The following is a 22,097-nucleotide window of genomic DNA, read 5'->3' as shown; positions in this document are numbered from 1 at the left end:
CAAGTAGGACAGAGAGTGGGGTTTGCGGGCCCTGTTCTAGTTTTCGTAATTTTTGTCTGATGTCAGGGGATGCTTGGCTTTTAAAATGAACTGCAAGTGTGGCCTGACTTTCAATGATGCAAAGAGGATCATTCCCAGGCTTTAAGGTCTTGTCATTTGCTCGCTAGGTTTTGGATTTGCTTGGGACCCGACACCCCTTCCTTCTTTCTAATCTGTGGATATGTTACCTCACGTGGTAGGTGGGACTTTGCATATGTGATAGGGTAAGGATCCTGAGAAGGGGAGGGATTCCAGGGTTACCTGGGTGAGCTCGATGTTATCACAGGACCTTATAAGTGAGAAGCAGGAGGGTCAGTGAGAGCTGGAAGATGCTGCACTGCTGGCTGTGAAAACTTACTCACTTTACTAAGGAACATGGGGCTTATGTGCTGCACAGTGTTCCAAAGCTCTGCATCTTACCCGTTCAGCCCTCACACTCTATGCTGGGGGGGGGGGGCTGCTGACATGCCCATTTTACAGGAAGTCTGGACATACAGTGCGTTTCCTGGTGTGTGCCCTCTGGGTGGGAACAGGGTTCTTGTCCCAAATTATTCTTCTGTTTCACAACACTGAGGTTTAGTTCACGGAGCTGATTAATGATTTCCTCGTTTCTGCCTCATTCTGCACAAGGGTCCCCATATCCTTATGAGTTCCGCTTCCAGGCACAAAGACTTAAGAGATAATAAGAGATCTCTATGCTGACTTTTCAGACATATTTTAATCTTAAAATATAGCACAGGATAATGCTATTAGTGAGCCCAAAGGAATACTTCACATCCTAGGGAAAGATGTCAGGGGATACTTTTAGGATATGGCTAACAAATCCTCCGAAGGTATATTATTTTCATTTTTTCCAAACAGCAAAATAGTGTCTGTGCTCCTTTTTGTGAATCCTTTACAGGAGATGCTGACTCTGGTGACTGGGGAGCTCTACTTTTGCCGAAGAGTTCAGTTTAACCTACACTGATATGTTCTTACTTATCATGGTTTCTAGGAACTCCAACACAAACTAAGTCATAGTTTGCTTTAATTACTTTAATTAGTTTGACACAATCTTTTATGGACTTTGTTTCAAATTCTATCTGAGGAATGTGCTTGGCCTGGAAAGCAGCCTCTCTGGCCCAGGTGGTTCCCTGTGGAGCCCTGGCTAGCCTTGCTGAGGGGCACAGGGAAGCGGGAGGCCTCCAGGCCAGCATCAAGGGACCCGCGGGCTTCAGAGAACGTGTGCCTCACACTTGTGAGCGGGGAATGACACAGAGTCTGTAATGGGGGGGGACCTTGGCAAACCCAACTGCTATGGGGCTGAGGTCGATATCCATGGGGTCCACTGGCGACTTCAAGTTAAAGTGCTGCAGGATGGAGGCCAAGAACAGGAACAGTTCCATGCGAGCCAGGCCTTCTCCAACACACACCCGCTTTCCTGGAGGTGACAGCAACACTAAGACACCGCCCTGGGCGACACAGCAAGGGCAGAGCTGGGTGGGAGGAGGCTGTGCGTCAACGGCCACCCTAAGCAGAGTTGACCCCCGTCTGTCTGTTGAAAGGGAGCCCAGAGTGGATTTCAGTGTAAGAGTATCAGCGACGGGTGTGCTCAGGGACCAGCCTTCACACAGCCTCAACCACCAGGACTCAGCTTCATGAACCTGTGTTAGGTTGGGAGAATGGGCCCTGCCCAGTGCTCAGCCTGATGTCCTACAGGAAAGAAGAGCGGCCCCAGGTGGAAGCCAAAGCTCTCGTGTTGGTGTTAAAGTTATCGAGTTGGTTTCAGATCTTCCATCATACCCATGCCAAGGGCAGGCCCTGGAAAGGCAGCCAAGGGCTGGAAAGGTTAGATGGTCCTACGATGAGTCCAGGTAACCAAACGTTAAAATTTGCTTAGTAACCCTTGTTTAAAATTATGGAGAGTCAGTAATATAGTTTTGAAAGATTTTCACTAAGTTCTAGTAAATGAAGAGTTTTAGCACTGAATGAAGTATCCAAGGAAAGAAGAACTCGTCTCAACTCATTCCCAGGACTTCTGGTGAAAAGATGTCATTTAACCTCTCTGAACAGGGAAGAACACATTTGGGTCATGTTGGGGACGGAAATCAGGGGCACGATGCTGGTCACACATGGAACGGAGAGCAGGACTTAGGGACAATCCCCGGGAAGGGGCTACACGTGACCTCTTCTTACCTGCGGAAAATGGCTTGAAATGGTCACTGTACTTGAACTTTCCATTTTCATTCAGAAAGTGCTCTGGCTTAAACTTCTCTGGTCCGGGGAATTCTTGGCTGTCATACAAGAGGGAGTCCAGCGTCGGAATTATGACTGTGCCCTGGAAGGAAGAGGCTGCCTTGGTCAGTCAAGTTGACACAACACAGGCTCACCTGGGAGCCAGCGGTTGAATGTTACGTTAGACAAGATGGTATGTTCCCAACCGGGGAAGGAGTTCGCCTGAGGGCAGACAGAGAGCAGGTGGGGGTCACGACCAAATGGCAATGAGAGCTCTCATCTTTTCAGGGAAGTAGCTCCTCTGACCTACTCATCCAGGGCTGGGTGCTACTGGTGTTGTCTCTTTCTGCTGCTGGAACACACCTCAACCCCAGGCACCGTCTGAGGAGCCCCTTCCCAGACTGCCTCCATTCCTGTGGCCACCAGGTCCCCACAGGCCTGCTGGGGCAGCAGCACTTTGCAGGGTAGGGGTGCTGGCCCGGCCCCCAGTGTTCAGCCGCCTCTGCCTAGAGCAGGTGTCCTTGGTCCCCGTCCTGTTCCCTGGCCGGCGGCTGATCGGCAGGGTGGTGCTCGGGGGTGCGCTGCAGGCTCACATCTGACCTTGGGGATGACGTATCCTCTGAACACTGTGTCCCGGGTTGCTTCGTGGAACAGGTTGGAGGGAATGAGGTCGATGAATCGCTGAATCTCATGCACCACGGCATCCAGGTAGGGCATATCCAGCCTGTCCTTGATGGCAGGGATTCGGCTTGGCCCAATCACCCTGTCAATTTCCTCATGAAGTTTCTCTGCGAAGACATGCATGGAATAAACGCACGACTCCAGGCTGGCTCAGCGATCATGCTCCCGTCCATATACCCAGTAGATGCTCATGGAGCTTTGGATTCTTGGGTAGTTCATCCGCGTGCGTCAGCAGGAACCAGGCTCAGTGAGGCTAGGGACCGTCTACAGCATTTATGTAGTTACTTATTCGTGGCCTCCACTACCGTAGCTGGTCATGGCTAGCCCCGTTCTGGTCGTCATGCCAGGAGCAGAGAATAAGAAAGGGTCTTGGGGATCTCTAGTTGGAGGGAAACTGTGGTTATGGTTACCCCAGGCTGGGTTGTTGCAGGCTCGTAAGGAGTGTGGAGGCGAATGGAGGATGGAAACTGACATGCTCCGTGTGTTTCTGAGCAGGCTCCGGCAGGCCAGCCTCCGCTTGGCCTCTGTGGGTTTGAGGTTGCCTGTGGGCCTTGTAATCTGTTGAGTGAACTGCAGAGCTTCCGCAGTATGGCAACCGAGTAACAATTTTAAACACGTGTAACAAGAGGGACGGTATGCTGATGTTTACTAGATGGTAAATATAAGAAGTGGTGCACAGGGATCTCACGTGGCAGTCCAGGGATATGTGGCGTTAGGGGTGGGTGGAAGGCAGGGAGGCGAGGAGGGGCCTGGGCTGGCTCTGCACCCTGCTTTCTTTCCAAGAGCTCTGAGCCAGTACTGAAAGCTGTCAACACATGTTAAGTTTGGCAGTGGATGTGTGGGCGTCAGTCATATTTCCTTTCTGTCTTTTTCTCTGTATTGGAAATTCCTCATAATCCATAATTAAAACAGTCTTGGATTCCGTGGCTCCCCTATAGTACAGAGTGGTCAGAAGCCCCCTCAGAGCTGCCACAGACCCGTGGAGCCTTCGCGCCCTAGACTTCCGGCTCTTTCGCGTCACCTTTCTGTCAGGTAGAAAAGCAAAGGCTTTGGAGTCGGACCAGGTCTGACCCTGGACAGGTCACAAATACGCATTCCTAGGGAAAATAACCTCACGCCCTTTCCATCAGCCCTCAAGAATACAGTGTGTTAAAGGGCTGATTCCCATACCTGGCACACAACCGCAGCCAGCATGGCTCGGGTGGTGAGGGGCTCCTTGCAGTGGGGACCCCCCCTCCCCAGCTCTGTGCCCAGGCCTGAGCACTGCCGGGGAGGGCACCCTGGCCCCAGGCGATGGCTCCTTTACCTCCTCTTTCCTTGGAGGTTGGCGCTGATTGGCCTGTTGATAAGTGGCGTTGCTCACATCGCCTCCACTGGCCCATGCGGCTGGTTCTAGTGCCTCGTGCTCTGTGCATGCGGCCCCCAAAGCCATGCCTGATCCACCCTGGGTCCCACCCGGCCCAGTGCTGGGGAGGAGCCCTGGGAGGGAAGGCCGGGTCCAGGGCAGCAGGCAGACTTGCAGTGCTTTTCCTGGGGTTCCTCCTCTGATCCCCACTCTTCCAATCGGGTGAGACACGCCAGGAGGCCTTGCCCCTGCCCCCTCCTGCCTCTCAGCTCTGCCTGGAAGGCTGGGGCTGACCCAGGGGCGGTGTGCCCATTTTTTCTCTGTCATAAATAGATCATGGCCTGGAGTGGATGCAGCTGGCCTGGCATTTCTCCACTGGGCTTTCTTCCTGCAATCTGGGGTTTGCCAGTGGGTGTGGGAGAGCTGAGTGCCGGGGCCTGTCATGTACGGGAACACTGCCCCTAACGCATTCGTCCAGCAACCCCAGTGTCACTGCTGCAAGGGTTAACAAGCAGTCCCCGTGTGGCCGACGGGAAGCTGAAGCCTAAGTGCTCCAGGCTGACCGTGCAGGTGTGACGGCCACATGGTCCGGTGGCCTTGCCTGTTACTTGTCCTACCTTCGACCTCCGGGTATTTCATGAGAATCAGGAGCCCGTATCTCAGGGTGGTGCTGGTGGTCTCTGTCCCCGCAAAGAGCAGGTCAGCCACGGTCACAGCTATGTTGTCCAAAGTGTACACAGGGTCTGTACTGTGTTTTTCCTGCAATGTGAGAGATAGGGCCTCAATACAGGGAGGTGTTCAGGTGGATGAGAAAGAGACCCTGTGTCCCTCAGCAGAAGAGCACCTGGCAGCCCTGCCAGCTCCACAGGGGGCCCATCCTGCACAGACACCATCGTCTCCATTGCAAGGCTAGGGAACAGAGGCTCCCAGAAAACCGACCACGGGTGGGACTGTGCCCTCACCTGGCTGTGCGGTCCGTGCTCCTTCTACAGCACCGAGGGCCCTCCTGGGGGTGGGGCTCTCCCTGGCCCTGCGCCACGACCTCCAGCAGCTCAGGGCTGAGCTGTGGGGCTTCTGCAGGTCTGCCCTCGGCCTCATTCCACCCCAGGCCGCTGCCTTAGGTCCCAGGAGGCAGGGAAGTCACAGGGGAGCTGGGCATAGGGTGGGAGGTGGGAGGGGTGGGAGGAGAGACTCTCAGACTCCAAGGGCAGCCTTCCGGGAGGCAGGTGTGGAGCTCACGTGTGGCTCTGGAGCCACGTGTGATGCCGAGGAAAGAAGAGAAGCTTGACTGATCTGGGCGGGCGACCCGGGGGGTGCCAGAGAGGCGGTGCCGGGAGGGCCCGGGCCCCCTTAGTCCATGCACGACGTGGGGGTTACGTGCTGACGAGGAGCACCGAGGGCCTCTCCCCAGGTGACATGTGGTCATTAGTCAGTTGATCAGAAGTGGTTAAGAGGCTGGGCTGGAGGGAGCCTACGTGAGGGGCCCACTCACCCGGTCCCACAGCCCCCTGATGGCTTCCCCAAGAAAGGCCATCCTGTTGGCCGGCACAGTGGACAGTACAGTGGAGCCTAGGGCGGCCAGGAAGGCTGGCCGTGTGTCGAGGTGTGGTGGTCACGCTCAAGCCAGTGCACTTGTATAAAACTAAGAGCATCAGAATGTACACGATGTGGGCGGCGTGGACACTGCAGTGCAGGTCATAATACAAATCTGAAAGATGCGCCCTGCCCCCGCAGACCCTCTCACAACGGCCGAGTGCCCGGCTCCGCCTGGTCTGGACGCTGAGAGCTGTGAGGGTACCTTCTCCATTTCCAACAGCATGGTGTCAGTGAAGTCTCGGGGGCAGCTGGCCTCCAGCGACCTCTGGTGGTCCTTCACTCCTTCTAGAGCGTACTCTTTTATTTCAGACACATTTTTCATTAGTTTTCTATGGCTTCCAGGCAGGTAACGTATACAGCCTGAGAAATTATTATAAAGCTAGAGAGAGAGGGAGGGAGGGAGAGAATTTTCTTACTATACATATTTTTTCCAGATGCAATAGCACTTGGCGTACTAGGCTGACAACCTTCTCCAAACCTGAACTGATGGCTGTCACTATTGTACTGTTTAGAATATTTTGGCTGAAAGTGTCTTTCTGGGCACCACTCTACGAGGTCGTGTGAGTTCCGTGGTGGGAATGCGAGCACATAGGCAGAGGCACCGTGTGCCTGGTGAGGACTGATTTTAAAGAGTGAAATGGTAAGTGTCCTGCGGTTAGCAAGGGGGAAAGGCGGGCCCCGTGGAAGTGTCCCGAAGGAGCGCTCAGGCTCTCTAGTCTTGTGTGCCTGTCTGTCCGCACACACAAGTACCCCTTCTTATCCTTTCCCTGCTGTAAACCCTCGACTGAAGCCGCGTGCAGACCAGGCGAGAGGGAGGGAAGTGCTTCACCTGGATCCAGGGTGTGCTGAGCAGGTAGAAGTTCTCATTGAACAGACTCAGCATCCTCAGGGCCGTCCTGTCGTTGTAGTCAGCGCGTCTGTGGAAGAGGATGTCGGAGATGACGTTGTAGGGCGCGAAGCCGATGACAAAGGTGGGGTCGAAGGGCTGGCCTGGAAAACAGGGGAGCCATCAGGGCGCTTCGCTCGTGGGTGTGGCAGGAGGGCCGTTTCCAGTGCTTGTGAAGAGACACCCTAGGACTGTGAGAATTCTCGGGAGGTGGTGACTGGGAACCACTCGGGTTTTCTTCACTTGTCAGTTATTCAGGACACACCAGCGGCACCCTTGATGACCACGCCCGCTCCCTGGGTTAGAGGGGAAACCAGCTTGTGAAGTGGCGTCTGGGGGCCAACGTGGGGCGCTGCCTCGGTCGTCAGGGGTCGTGGGGCCCAGGCCAGGCTGTACGCACCATGGGTCTTCCGGAGCGCCCCCAGCAGGAGCTGGGCCTCCCTCTGGATCCGCTGCTCATTGCCCTGTTTCCCCATCCCGAAGTCACGGAGGGTGGTCAGGGAGAACCGCCGGGTGTCCTGCCAGGTCGGTCCATTATTGAAAATAATCCCTAAGGAAGAGGGAGCAGCAGGCTGTCACTGCAAACTGTCCTCTCAGGAGAAAGGGGCAGGAGTGATGGGCGCCCTGCGCTGCGCTCTGCGCGGGAGGGACCAGGGGCCGCACTGACCCGCGCAGTGACAGATGCTTGGGTTTGGAGAGAAGCCGTTGGGGCCGGCTGGCTTTCTCCGTTGCCCCTGTAAGCTCTGCAACCACCAGCCTGCTTGCTTTCCCCACTCTGCCTTGTGTCCTCCCCACAGGAGGGAAACCACACCTGACCACTGAGAAAAACCTCTGCCTCTTTCCTGTTTACTGACTAATTTCCTTGAAGCCATCCTGTTTCCAATGATTTTTTTACCCTCACACTATAGACACCTCAGCTCACACTCTGTGGCCTCACAGCAAGTCCTTACTAAAATCTGAGGTCACAGGGCCCCCGGACCACGGAGACCTCCGGATACGGGAAGATCTTGATCTGGTTCCCTCCTGCACGTGGAGGCCTGAGGAAAGCCATGGCCCCGGACATTCCAGAAGGAAGTCTGGCCGGACCTGAGAGGTATAGCGGAGGAGGGCTTCATTCTACCCCAAAGGGACACCTGGACGGTCTGCAGGGGAAGCACAGGCAGGGGTGGGAGGATAGGGATGTGACTCAAGGAGGCTGCCATGGAGTCAAGCCCGGGGATGGACAGCATGACTACTGATGGGTGTGTGGGCACCAAGAAGATCCATTTACAGGTGCCGTTCACCAGGTTAAAAGCACAGGTGACACTGAGTTCAGGGTCCTGTGTTCAGGTATCCTGGTGCCGATTCCTGTGGGGCACTGCATAACGGGCCAAGTGGATGCTGGGTACGTGGCACAGCAGCCCAAGAGGGAACCTAGGGGAGGGACGCTCCAAACTCGCGGGTGTCTATGCCATCAGCCCGGCCAGGCCTCGGGCAGCTCCAGCCTTCCAAGTTGCTGACCCAGGACACAGGGCAGACAAGCAAGCGGTGGCAGGGACCAGGGAGCGTGTGCTGAGGAGGCCAGAGGACAGAGCAGAGCCTGTGCCCCTAGTCCTGAGGACCAGAGAAGCCAGAAGGAAGGCAGGAGGAGAGGCGCTGGGGGACCACCCTGAACGGCATGTGATAAGGAGAAGGGGTGGTTAAGGAGGGAGGGGCAGAGAAGCAGTTAATTTTAAAATGTTCTGGCAAGAACTGTGTGGAAAGAAAAGGTGGAAGATACAGAAAAATGTGAGAAGAGACAGAGGGAGACAGAGATACAGAGACAGAAAGACAGAGACAGAGATGGAGAGCGAAAGAGACAGAGTCAGAGAGACACAGAGATGGAGAGAGGAAGAGACAGAACCCAGAGGCGCACCATCATTCGGGATCCAAACAGGCTGAAATGGGGCAACAAATCTCCTCTCCCAGAGCTTTGTGAAGATTGACTGAAAGGATGGGTGCGGCCCCCTCGGCACTTTAATACGCAGCCGCTGCTCCACACTATTGGTAGTCACCAATGCTCACGTCATTATTCCTGGGGACCAAATGCAGCCCTGGTCCAGGGCCTGACTGAGGCTCAGGGTCAGCCCTGGGCCGTGTGGGACATACAAAAACAGCACTTTGGAGCCCTCAGGCAGGAGGCAGGCAAGCCCCTTGTGTCTCACCTGCAGGATGTGGATGCTGGCCCCTGCCTGACTGCTCTCAGGGGCCCATGACTTGGACCAGGGCTGGCAGATAAAGGGTCCCCAGAGCCAGGATGGAGCTCTTTGGCCCCAGAACTCCTGCTCTCCTGGGGCTCTCCTCCAGTAAGTCTCCTCTTGTGTTAATGACAAAGATTAGGGTGGTTAATTTTGCTTTGAGCCGCCCCCAATAACAAACCCACCCACAATATCTAAGAGGGACAATCAACCGCCATTGGTTGTGGCAGGATATAACCTCGGAAATGCAGACTGGAAAAATAAGGCAAGGAGCCCGTATACAACTGTAAGCACATCAGTTTGAAAATTCTACATAAAATGAATAAAAGTTTTCTAGAGGCTCATCACCAAAGTTGACTCAGGAAGCGCTAGAGGCTTCCAAGTTTTGCTGGGTTGGTGGGACACTGTTTCCTTCTCATCTGCTTTGGATCTCAAACACCAGGGAGCAAATGACAAAGGCCAAGCAGGTGAGGCTGGAGGACAGCAGGTGGGGCAGGGAGCTTTCAGAGCTCAGAGGTGGGGGAGGGGCGCCCCCGCCCAGGCTCCAGGACCTCCTGGGAGACGCGGAAGATGGAGTCTGAAGTCAGGAGTCTGGAAAACACTCAGATAAAGACCAGTTAGACCCCACCCCACCCCTGCCCCGCCAAGGCCTCCTCCGCCTGCCGGAGGGGAACTCAGGGGCTCTGGAGACACCGGAGGGGGGAGGGGCAGAGGAAAGAGGTGAGCCTGGGGAGACGGGGTCACTGGGAAGTCTCAACACCCCCTTCCTGGTCTAAGAACAGCCCCAGGTAGGACATCGGGAGGCCCCCTCGATGGAGAAGCGGGGTGCCCATCGTAGGTGAGGGGCCCTCGGTGGATGGAGCCCCAACACCCACGAGTAGTTGAAACTGTGACTGGAAAGAGCTCCCAGGGGAGACTGAGGGCCCAGGGAGGCGGGAAGGTCTGCGGGGGGAGGCCCGGCCCAGCCGTCAGAAGCAGCTCCCTGGGTCCTATTTCTCTATGAACACGTCTGTCCTGCTGGCCGGAGGGTGGGTGCTCCAGGTCTTGTCCACTCTGGGTCCATCAGAAGGTGCAGAGCAATGACTGAGTGAGTGAATGCACCAACCTTCACCCGAGTTGTCTGCGGATCGCTTCACCTTTCTGTCTTTAGCATGTTGTTACTGTTATCTCAGTACCTCCCCCCAGCATCTTCCCCACCCCACAAACACCGCCCCCCCCCCGCCCCAAGTAGGACGCACCTTTGTCCTGGTGCACCCGGAACGCGGGGATTTCTCCTCTGCCAGAAAACTCATTCCTGTAGTCGAGCAGGACCTCCTTCACGGCCTTGTAGCCGTGCAGGACCACGAAGCGCCGTGAGCCCAGGTACAGGGTGAACACCGGGCCGAAACGCTCTGCCAGCTGCGGAGGCCACCAGGCCGGGGAGTGAAGCCACCGCGGACTTGGGGAACATGCCTCGCTTTAACGTGCCCCCCAAGGTCGCTGTTGTTGACCAGGAGAACCCAGAGTGATCTGGGGAAGACCTCCCTAGAGGCTTCTTCTGCCGGGAACACCTCCAGCGCACGGCGCACCTGGGTGTGCCTAGCTGCCCTCCCTCCGGGGAACAAGTAACTGGGAAGGCCGATTCCTCTTGTTCCCCCTGAGGCCCCTTTGCCCATATCCGCCCCACCCCTGTCTGCTGTCCCCAGTCAAGGTCCCGGACCCCAGGACGCTGCTGGAGGCCCCGGAGCCATACTGTTCGGAGGCCCGAGCACGTCTTCCTCTGCCGGAAGCTCGTCAACGCCTTTCAGAGCGGCTCCGTGCCCTGTGGCGTTCTTTTACTAGCTCATTTAATAGACTCATTAACGCATTTTGCTTTTAGATTTGTTAGCTCGTTCACTGTTCACAGCAATCGTAGTGGGGGGGGGGGTCAAACTCTTCACTTTTCCCCCTGTTCTTTGGCGCTACGGAGTGCTGCAGGTTGACGCGCAGCTAGTGTGCGTCTGGTCTCAACGCGTGTCCCTCCTTGCATCCCAGTGGCAAAGAGCAGCAGCCCCGGCCACACTGCCCTGGCCAAGCCACCCAACGACAGCACGGCAGTTAACGCTTCGCTCGAGCAAGGGCCTTCGGGGCCAGCCATGGCCAAGGCCCACTGAGCTCCATACCCGAGCTGTAACACTAGCTAAATATTTTGAATATCACTCTTGGGTGCTACTGGTAATTCAGCGAATTCATAACAAGCTGGTATCGAATTACAATTTGTCTGAGAGTGAATTGAATGCACACATATTACATCTAATTCCTGAATGCTCCTCCCTCAAACCAACAATATTTCTCTTACCCTGGTGAAGGACTTGGGAATATCCTTAAATTCCAACTGGAAAATGTTCCCAACGATGGGCAGTGGGAAAGGGCCAGGGGGCAGTTGCCAGCTGCTGTAGATGTGTTTCCAGATGGAGATGAGCAGCAGGGTGGCCATCCACACCAGCAGGGCGACCACGATGCCCAGGGCGGCCATGGTGCCTTCCGGGGATCTGCCGACTCATGCGGACACTCCTGGGGAGAGGCACAGCTTTTATAGCGCATCCTTGAGAAGGAGGGTGACCAGCCAACCAATGTCACCTTCCTTTTCCTCTGGCCCAAGATATTAGTTTATTATTAGCTGCTGTTGGCCACCATTTCAAAGGCCGATCCCTTCAGTGTTTGCCGCTTAGAACTCCATCCAGGCACCCACTTGGCCACGCCTGGGCTCTGCCAGCACTGGCTACTGACACCTGCACCAATGTCAGTAAACTCGGCATCCAGGGGAGCTCCACCAACCCACACCTCAGAACACGGGGTGATGGCCTGTCCTCCCTTTGACACTGATTGGACAAGAAGGAGTACGGTCCTGTTTACATGGGTTTGTTTGGGGTAGGATTTACGTAAGGCAACATCAATTATGTGCCGACAGTCTCCATGGCAGAGTGCCTGATCTCCTGGTGCAGGTCTCACCTCTGAGCAGGTTTGTCTGAGCAGCCCCAGTGGCACTGAATCACCAACAGCCAAATTCATAAGCCAGAGAAGGAAAATGCAGCATCTGACATTTATTCCACTTTGTCAGATCAACTGGCAAATTCAGTAGAAGAAAAAAAAAGAAAGAAAAAGAAAAGAGTTGACCAATTATGAAAAACTTAACTACATTTTTAATGTAGAAAATTAGGGGATAATCACTGTTTAGAATCATTTCTTCAAATTAAAAAAAAATACGTTAGGATTTTTATTGTGTTTAAATCAATGAACTATTTTGGTAGACTTTATGTTTTAACATATCTTATCTTTGTGCACAAAAATCACCTTCTGTATATTTATTTATGTAAAACCGAGGCTGCATTCCACATACTGAATTTTAACCCACTTTCCCACCCAGTTTGCTAGCAATGTGATTTTTCTGCGTCTAGACCTGCAGCCATGTCACTGGTGTTGGACTTGTTAACTTATTGTGCCATGTAGGGGCGTTGGCCTTGGCAGGAGTCTCAGGCCTGTTTTGTGCCCGTGAGCTGCTGGGCGGCAGGCCCTGCCAGCTTGCGTGGGCTCTGCTCGTTCCTCCCAGGGGCTGGTGTGGGGCTGCAGGGCGCATTCCGCAGGATGGAGACTGAGCAACCTTGACCCCCCTCTGCCCTCTTCCACCCTGCCAGGCCTGCCAGACAGACATCCGGGTCCACGCGGCATTTTTCTTCTTGGTTTGTCCCTCTTGCTGGTGCTGAGGGTTGGGCAGGGTCAGCCTTCCCTGGGGCTCCAGTTCAAGCCCTGACTGGTGGTCGCGAGGACAGCAGACGTTTGAGGCAGAGAAGGCCCTCTGGCCCCCGTTGGCTGAGAATAACTACACCTGGCAGCTTATCTGAGCGTGTGCATCCTGCAAAGGGGCCCAAGGGCAGGCGCAGGTGAACCTAGACCTCACAGGGGTGCAGCCTGGGTGGTCTGGGGCCAGGCCCTACTATTCTAGGTCCTCTGTGGAAATGCCGTTGGAGGGCCAAACAACAACAAATTCTAAATGCAGGTACAGATGTCTTTTGAGAGTAAGGATATTGTTGAGTCCTTCTTTGCAGAAGCAAAAGACCTTTTTATTTGTCTTGGATCTTATTCAGTTGCCTGCACCTTCTCGGACAATGTTGACTAATTGGGATGACAGAGGTGGCCTTGCCTTGTGCCTGGCGGGAATGGGTACTTCTCCATCAAGTCTATTGTTGTTTGGTTGTAGCAAAGAGGCAATCACATTGCGATGATTTTCTTCTTTCTCTAGTTAGCAAGGAGTGTTTAGCAGGGATGAGTGCTGAGGTAATGAAATATCTTTTTAATTGAGACAATCCTAGGACTTTTCTCCTTAAACCTGCTGGTATGATGCTGGATGAAAACATTGTTTCGTATAAAAGCAGTCTTATAGTTCCGCTTCACAGCCAAGATTTTCATGGAACGATACTCTTTACATGCTCGCGGGTTTAACTTGTTAATAGTGTTTTTAGTAGTTGTGCATCTATAGCCATAGACAAAATTGGGCTTCAGTTTCTTATGTTTTATTATATCTGCTGTAAGAATTGTGCTAACTCTAGAAACAATTACAATTCTCTCCATCTTTTTCTATTGTCTGGGATACTTTAAATTGTTAGGGAATTATCTGGACTTTGAAATTTTGATAGAATTTACTAGTAAAACAATATGGAAAGGCCTTATTGAAGTTAAACAATTGTTTATAAAGATTACAAATATCATCTCAATTAGGAAATTAAGACATGCTCCTTGTAACAAATCAAACAATGCAGAACTGGATAAAGCAAGATGTGAGCGTACAGACTCTCCCTACCGCGGTAGTTCTCCTATTTTCAGTCCCATTAAGAAAGAAAAACTGCTGCCGACTTTTGTATTATTTCTCATCTTTCTTTTATACCTACTAAAAGATTTCTTTTGCACTTACTTTGATTCTGTGTATCAGACCTGTGCCTACATTTAAAAAGCACATGTAAACACGTATCTTGGTTAAAGTGTACTTAAAATAACTTCCTGTGCCCTGGCATGGCCTGGGGGGAGCCACACCTTCAACACTGGCAGAATCAGTGGCAGCAACTTGAAATAAAGTCCTGGAAGAATAGCAGATATCTTTTAAAAAGCTACCCTGCAATACTTTGAATGGCATAGAAGGAATATTGTGTAGGGAAACCATGGACTTTGACAACTCAGAGGAAACATGTTCCAGAGAAGTTGCATCCAAATGGTTTATTCTGGGTACAAGTCCCCGTTGGGTATAGAATTTGCAAGTATTTTCTCCCGTCCTGTGGGTTGTCTTTTTACTTCCTTGCTGATGTCCTCGGTAGCACAAAAGGTTTACATCTTGATGAAGTCAAGTTGATCTATTTTTTCTTTTGTCACTTGTGCTTTGGTTCGTATCTAAGAAATCATTGCCTAATCTAAGTTCATGAAGATTTATTCTGAGGTTTTCTTCTACGTGAACCATCCATTTTGAGCTGTTTTGTATATGGTATGAGATCGGGTCCAACTTAGTCCTTTGCATATGGGCAGCCTTTGTCCCAACACCATTTGTTGAAAAGAGCAAACTTCAGGAATGGGGAAATCCCCAAGAGTGCCAACTGTCTTGGTACTTTTGTCAAAAGTCAGTTGACCACAGATGTGAGGGTTTACTTCCAGACTCTCAATTCTATTCCGTTATTCTGTATGTCTATCCTTATGCCAGTTCCACAGTGTCTTGATAACTGTAGCTTTGTGTTAAGCTTTTAAGTTAGGAAGTGAGTTCTTTAAGTTAGTTCTTCTTTTTAAAGATTTTTAAAGAAGGTATTCTGAACTTCTTGCATTTCCATATGAATTTTAGGATTAGTTTGTCAATTCCTACAAAACAGATAAGTGGGATTTTGAAAGGGATTGCAATAAGTCTGTGCATCACTTTGAGAGAAGAGCTGTCTGTATGAGTTTGCTGCGGCCGCCATAACAAAGCACCGTAGACTGGGTGGCATAAGCAATAGAAATTTCTTCTCACGGTTCTGGAAGATACGTCCAAGATCAGGTGTTGGCAGGTTTGCTTTCTTCTGAGGGCTCTCTCCCTGGCTTGCAGGCAGCACCCCTCTTGCTACCTCTTCACATGGCCTCTCCTCTGTGCGCAGGTCCCCCCGTCTCTGTGTATCCTAATCTCCTCTTCTTATAAGGACACAGACCAGATTGCATTAGGACCCACCCTAATGCCTAATTTCAACTTACTCACCCCTTTAAAAGCCCTGTCTCCAAATACAGTCACGTTCTGAGGTGCTGGGGGTTAGCAGTCCAACATATGGATTTGGCGGAGGGGAGGGACACACAATTCAGCCCATAGCACCACCTTAACAATGGTACAATATTAAGTCTTCTGATCCACAGAGGGGGAAAGTCTTTCCATGTATTTAGATTTAATTTACTTCAGTGAGGTTTTATAGTTTTCAGTGTTCAAGTTTTATACTTCTTTTGTTAATTTCTTCCTATTTTGTTTTTTGATGCTATTGTAAATGGAGCTTTTTCTTCACTTCACTTATGCATAGTTCATTGGTAGTGTCTAGAAATACAGCTGAATTTTGTATACTGACCTTGCATTCTGCAACCTTGCTGAACTCATACAGTTCTAATCGTTTTTATACACTCCTTAGGACTTCCTATATACAGGATCACATTATCTACGAATAGACACAGTTTCACTTTTTTGTTTCCAGTTTGAACATCTTTCATTTCTTTCTCTTGCGTGATTGCTCAGGCACCTCCAGGGCTCTGTTGAGTAGAAGTGGTGAGAGCGGGCATTCTTGTCTTGTTCCTGGTCTTAGGGAGAAAGCAATCTTTCACCATTGAGTATAATGTTACCTGTGAGTTTTTAGTAGATGTCTTTTATCTGCTTGAGGAAGTTCCCACATATTCTTAGCTTGTATAGTGTTTTTGTGATGAAAAGGTGTTGAATTTTGTCAAAAGTATTTCTGCATCCATTGAGATGATCATGCAGCTTTTGTCTTTCGCCGTGTAAGTATTGTGCATTACATTGACTTTTATACGTTAAATCAACCTAGCATTGCTGAGATAAATCCTACTTGGTCGTGCCATATAATTTGTTCTATGTGTTGCTGGATTTGGTTAGCTAGTATTTTGCTGAGAACTTTTGAGTGTGTAGTCATAAGAGACATTGTATTTTTTTCTTATGATATCTGTGTCTAGTTCTGGTAACTGGGTAATACAACTCTCTTAAAATGAGCTGGGAAGTGTGTGTGAACAATTGGTATTAATTTTCCTTTAAACATTTAGTAGAATTCACCATGAAGTCATGTGAGCCTGGAATCTTCCTTGCTGGAAGTTTTTTGATTACTTATTCAATCTCTTAACATTATAGGTACATTCAGATTTTCTCTTTCTTCTTAAGTCTGTTTTGGCAGCTGGTCTAGAATGTGTTGGTTTTCTAGGAATTGGTCCATTTCTTCTAGGTTACCTATTTTGCTGGCACACAGATGCTTGTAGCATCCCGTATAGTATCCCGTAGAATCATGTTTTTATTTCTGTAAGGTCACTTGTGATGCTCTCACTCTCATTCCTGATTTTAAGGATTTGAATCATCCCTCTTTTTTTCATGATCATTCTAGCCATATATGTTAAAATAATATTTTCAAATCATCAATTTTGATTTAAATTTTTTCTCTATTGTTTTTGTATTCCTATTCAATTGATTTCTACTCTAGAATTTATTACATCTTCCCTTCTGCTTGCTTTGGGTTTAACTTGCTCTTCTGCTTCTACTTAATTAGGATGGAAAGTTAAGTTACTGATTTGAGATCTTTCTTCTTATTTAATGTAGGCGTTTACAGGTATAAATGGTATATGCATTACAGGTATAAGTTTTCCTCTAAGCAGTGCTTTAGCTGCATCTCCTATGTTTTCATATGTTGTGTTTTCAGTCTCATTCACCAAAAAATATTTTCTAACTTGCTTAGTGATTTCTTCTTTCACCCACTTGTTATTTAGAAGTGTATTGTCTACTTCTCACATATTTTTTACTTTTCAAAATTTCCTTGTTATTGATATTTCATTTTATTCTCTTGTGGTCAGTGAATATACCTTGTATGAACTCAATGTCTTTACATTTATTGAGATCCTAAGTTACAGCCTAATCCACAGGCTGTCCTGGAGAATGTTCCATGTGTCCTCGAGAAGAATGTATATGTCACTGCTGATGGGTGAAGTGTGTTATAGATCAGCGGTCCCCAACCTTTTCGGCACCAGGGAACAGTTTTGTGGAAGACAATTTTTCCACAGACCGGGGAGGGGGTTGGTTTTGGGATGGTTCAAGCGCATTACATTTATTGTGCACTTTATTTCTATGATTATTACATTGTAATATATACTGAAATAATTATACAACTCACAGTAATGCGGAATCAGTGGGAGCCCTGAGCTTGTTTTCACTTGCCGCTCACTGATAGGGTTTTGATATGGGTCTGCAAGCAGTTCATTTATTATGGTCTCTGTGCAGTCAAAGCTCTCCGCTAATGATAATCTGTATTTGCAGCCACTCCCCAGCGCTAGCATCATCGCCTCAGCTCCAACTCAGATCATCAGGCATTAGGTTCTCATAAGGAGCACGCAACCTAGATCCCTTGCATGTGCAGTTCACAGCAGGGTTTGCGCTCCTACAAGATTCTAATGCCACCACTGATCTGACAGGAGGCGGAGCTCGGGCGGTAATGGGAGCGATGGGGAGCAGCTATAAATACAGCCACTTGCCCACCACTCACCTCCTGCTGTGCAGCCCCATCCCTAACAGGCCATGGACGGTAGCGGTCCATGGCCCGGAGGTTGGGAGCCCTTGGTCTAGATGACTATTAAATCGAGTTGGGCTTTATTGTTGGTCAAGTCGTTTATCTCCTTGCTGATATTTTGCCTAGTTGTTCTCTATATACATTAGTGAAAGGGAAGGTTGGTGTCTCTAGCTAGTATCGATGAATTGTCTATTTCTCCTTTCAATTATCTGAGTTTTTGATTAATCTAAATTTTGGGGCTCTGTTGTTAGGTACCTGTATATTCATAATTGCTGTATCTTCCTGATGGATTGATTCTTTTATCATAACAAAATATCCTTGTTGTCTCCAGCAATAATTTTTGTCATAGAATCTATTTTGTCGGATATTACTATAGAACTTCAGCTCTTTTTGGTTACTGTTTGCATAACACCTTTTTCTATCCTTTACTTTCAACCTTTTGCTGTCTTTGAATCTAAAATGTATGTCTTGTAGATCGTGTGAAAAAAATCATTAAAAAACATCCATTCTGCCAATCTCTGCCTTTGATTTGAGTGTATAGTCTGTTTACATTTAATAAAGTTACTGATAAGGTAAGATTTACATCTACCATTTTTCTATTCGTTTTATGTGTGTCTGATGTCTTCTTTGGTCCTCTAACCTCTATTCGTGTGTGTGTGTGTGTGTGTGTGTGTGTGTGTGTGTATGAAATTGATATTTTCAAATATGCTATTTTAATTCCATTCTTTGTTTAAGCTATATATTCATATACATTACATTACTTTATAGTATAATTAATGTATTATAATAGAGACTATAAATTATATATTATTATATTATAATTATGAGTTATTTTCTTATTGGTTGCCCTGGAGACTACAATGACCATCTTAACTTAAAATGATCTAGTTTTATTAATACCAACTTAATTTCAATATTATTCAAAATTTGCCCCAATTTGACCTTGTTCTCTCTCCCGCTTTTGTGTAATTTTTGTCATACAAATGACATCTTTATACATAGTAAGTCTATTGACACTTTTATAATTATTGAGTTATGTGTTTTAAATTAGATAGAAGAAAAGAGTTACAAATGAAAATTCATTTATGCCATATGTAGTTACTTTTACTGTCAATTTCCATTTTTCATGTGGATTTAAATTACTGTCTAGTATCTTTTCATTTTAGCCTGAAGTACTCCCTTTAAGATTTCTTGTAAGGCAGGCCTGCTAGTGGTGAATTCTCTCAATTTGGGTTTATCTGAGAATGTTTGAATCTCTCCTTCTTCTTTTTTTTTTTGCGGTACGCGGGCCTCTCACTGTTGTGGCCTCTCCCGTTGCGGAGCACAGGCTCCGGACGCGCAGGCTCAGTGGCCATGGCTCACGGGCCCAGCCGCTCCACGGCATGTGGGATCTTCCCGGACTGGGGCACGATCCCGTGTCCCCTGCATCGGCAGGCGTACTCTCAACCACTGCGCCACCAGGGAAGCCCCCTCTCCTTCTTTTTTGAAGGATTGTACTTCTGGATATAGAATTCTTGACTGACAGTACAGTTGACGCATGAACAACATGGGTGAGCAACACGTGTGGGTCCACTTGCTTATGTGTGGATTTTTTTTGTTTTGTTTTATGGTTTTTTAAAAATATTTATTTATTTATTTGGCTGTGCTGGGTCTTAGTTGTGGCTGGCGGGATCTTCTGTTTTTGTTGCAGCATGTGGGATTTTTAGCTGCAGCATGTGAAATCTTAGTTGTGGCATGTGGGATCTAGTTCCCTGATCAGGGATCGAACCCAGGCCCCCTGCATTGGGAGCACAGAGTCTTAGCCACTGGACCACCAGGGAAGCCCTTTGTGAATTTTTAAAAATAGTAAATACTCAAACTAGTGGTTTCCAGCGGGGAGAGGGAAGGGGGAAGGAGCAATAAAGGGGGAGGGGAGTAAAAGGTACAGATTATTAGGTATAAAAGAAGCTACAGGGAATATAGCCAATATTTTATAATAACTATAAATGGAGTGTAACCTTTAAAAATGTGAATCATTATATTGCACACCTGTAACTTATATACTACTGTACAGCAAATATACCTCAATAAAAAATAGTAAATACTACCGTGCTACACGATGTGCAGTTGGTTGATTTGGAACCATGGATATGGAGGGGTCGCGTGTACAGAGGAGCATCTATAAGTTATACGCGAATCTTTGACTGTGTGGAGAGTGGGAACCCCTAACCCCAGCGTTGTTCAAGGGTCAACTGTCTTCTTTCTGCACTTGGATTATGTCATTTCACTGCCTCTGGCCTCCACAGTTTCTGGTGAGAAGTCAACTGTTATTTTATGGAGGATTGCTTACACATGGGGTTCACTTTCTCCTGCTGCTTCCACGGTTCCCTCTTTGTCTTTGTCTCTGACAGTGTGACCATGAGGTGTGTAGGTGTGGCACTCCAGTTTATTTTCCTTGGAGTTTGTTAAGTTTCTTGCATATGCAGATGAATGTTTGTCATCGACTTTGGAAGTCTCTAGCAGTTATTTGTTCCAATAGTCTTTCTCTCCCCTTCTTCTTTTCTCTCCTCCAGAGGCTTCCATTATGCATACGTGGGTATTCTTGATGATGTCCTGCAGTTTTCCGAGGCAGTGTTCATCTTTCTTTATTTTGACATTTTGGTAGTGTTTTCATCACAGTTATGAAGGAGCAGATTTTCAGAGTTCTTAATCCACCATTCTGGAAGTGCTTCTCTTGCCTCTCCCTTTATCCCGTTGTCAGCGCTTATTCAAGAGCTTTCCAAAAGACGTCCAGGAAACCTGAAATTGCTTTTATTATTGGTTAGAACGTAGCCACTCCTATGTGCAAAAGAGGTTGGAATGTGAGCATTTAGCTTTTCCAGACTTTAAAAAGTGGATGTATTCAAAGAAGAAAGTGATTGGAAATGGATGCTAGATTATCAGTTAATAGCGTGTGCCCTGTTATGGTTAGCGGTCTTCTGTGTATTCTTCTGATTTTTAAAAACTTATATAAATACACACACACACACACATTTCCCTCCCAGAGAACTGTATCACAGTAATCACAAAATTATCTTCTTAGCAATAATTATACCACAGGTATGTATTTTTAGACCTGGAACATACAGCTCTTCATCATTCATCTTCGTGACTGGAGAATATTTCATTTTGTGAATATTTCATAATTTGTCGATTTTGAGTTGATGAACAGTTAGTTTTCCCCCAACCTTTTGCCATTACGAACAGTGCTGCAATGATATCCTTGCACATGTATTTTTGTTCAGAGGTGCATATATTTCCATAAGATAGTTCTGTGAGAGTGAGGTTGTTAGATCATCAGGCGTGCAGACTTGAGATGTGAATAGCTACATAAAATTGCCCCTCAGGAAGGTTGCGGTCCTTCAGAGCCCTGCACAGTGGTCAGGCGCGCTCATTTCTACACATGTTTTCTGCCACTGGATGCTGTCAGTTACTGACAACTGAGAAAATGCTATCTCATTACTCTATTTTGCATTTCTCTGATCAATAAAGTTCATCAGCTTTTCACTCATTTATTAGCTATTTTAATTTTTAATTTAATAAAATATCTATATATTTTTCCCTTTTTATATTCGTGTTTAATATATTTCTTTTTTTTTAACATCTTTATTGGGGTGTAATTGCTTTACAATGGTGTGTTAGTTTCTGCTTTATAACAAAGTGAATCAGTTATACATATACATATGTTCCCATATCTCTTCCCTCCTGCATCTCCCTCCCTCCCACCCTCCCTATCCCACCCCTCCAGGCGATCACAAAGCACCGAGCTGATCTCCCTGTGCCATGCGGCTGCTTCCCACTAGCTATCTACCTTACGTTTGTTAGTGTGTATATGTCCATGCCTCTCTCTCGCCCTGTCACAGCTCACCCCTCCCCCTCCCCATATCCTCATCGTGTTTAATATATTTCTTATGAGGTTTTTAGAACTTTTAAAAAATAGGTATAGGTTTATTTTAAATATTATCATACTTTTACTTGTTTCATTTATGAAAACATTGTGGCGTCAGGGAGGGAGGAAAAAAGGAAACTTTCTTCCTGCGCAAAGGGTGTGCTATCGACCCAAGAGGACAGGGCAAAAATTGCTCAGTTTGCTCTCCCGGGCTGAGGGCGGCCTGCGGTGAAACTTGGAAGAGAATTCCATCCCTTCCCTGGCAGTCGTACCACGCCCAGGAACGTTCGGAAAAAAAGTTGCCTGGTCCCTGGTCCCCAGTCGGAGGCCCCCAGTGAAGAAACGCGCGCCAAGAGGATCCAGACCAGGCCCTGCGCCAGGGGGTCCGGCGACGAGTCCCGGCCGCCCAGCGATTCCGATGGGTCCCGCT

At 48.6% G+C, this 22,097-nt stretch overlaps 1 protein-coding gene across 2 annotated transcripts; it reads right to left on the bottom strand.

Moving 5' to 3' along the window:
- Positions 1-738: 738 nt before the first annotated feature.
- On the bottom strand, positions 739-11,489 carry CYP2E1 (cytochrome P450 family 2 subfamily E member 1). 2 transcript variants are annotated; one of them, XM_082673187.1, is made up of 9 exons: positions 11,295-11,489; positions 10,216-10,375; positions 7,162-7,311; positions 6,705-6,865; positions 6,078-6,254; positions 4,897-5,038; positions 2,854-3,041; positions 2,215-2,356; positions 739-1,459 (listed from the first exon to the last, which is right to left on the bottom strand). In XM_082673187.1, exons 1-9 carry the CDS (start codon positions 11,469-11,471, stop codon positions 1,269-1,271), a joined length of 1,488 nt encoding a protein of 495 aa, XP_082529313.1. In that variant the 5' UTR covers positions 11,472-11,489; the 3' UTR covers positions 739-1,268. The 2 variants fall into 2 exon arrangements, with proteins under 2 accessions (XP_082529313.1, XP_082529314.1); XM_082673188.1 differs by lacking the exons at positions 10,216-10,375; positions 11,295-11,489 and adding exons at positions 7,712-7,847; positions 8,656-8,676.
- Positions 11,490-22,097: the final 10,608 nt, after the last annotated feature.

This window comes from Grampus griseus (assembly GCF_964374135.1).
Source record: "Grampus griseus genome assembly, chromosome: 16".
Taxonomy (NCBI): domain Eukaryota; kingdom Metazoa; phylum Chordata; class Mammalia; order Artiodactyla; family Delphinidae; genus Grampus; species Grampus griseus.
This window is presented reverse-complemented; position numbering and strand designations above follow the sequence as displayed.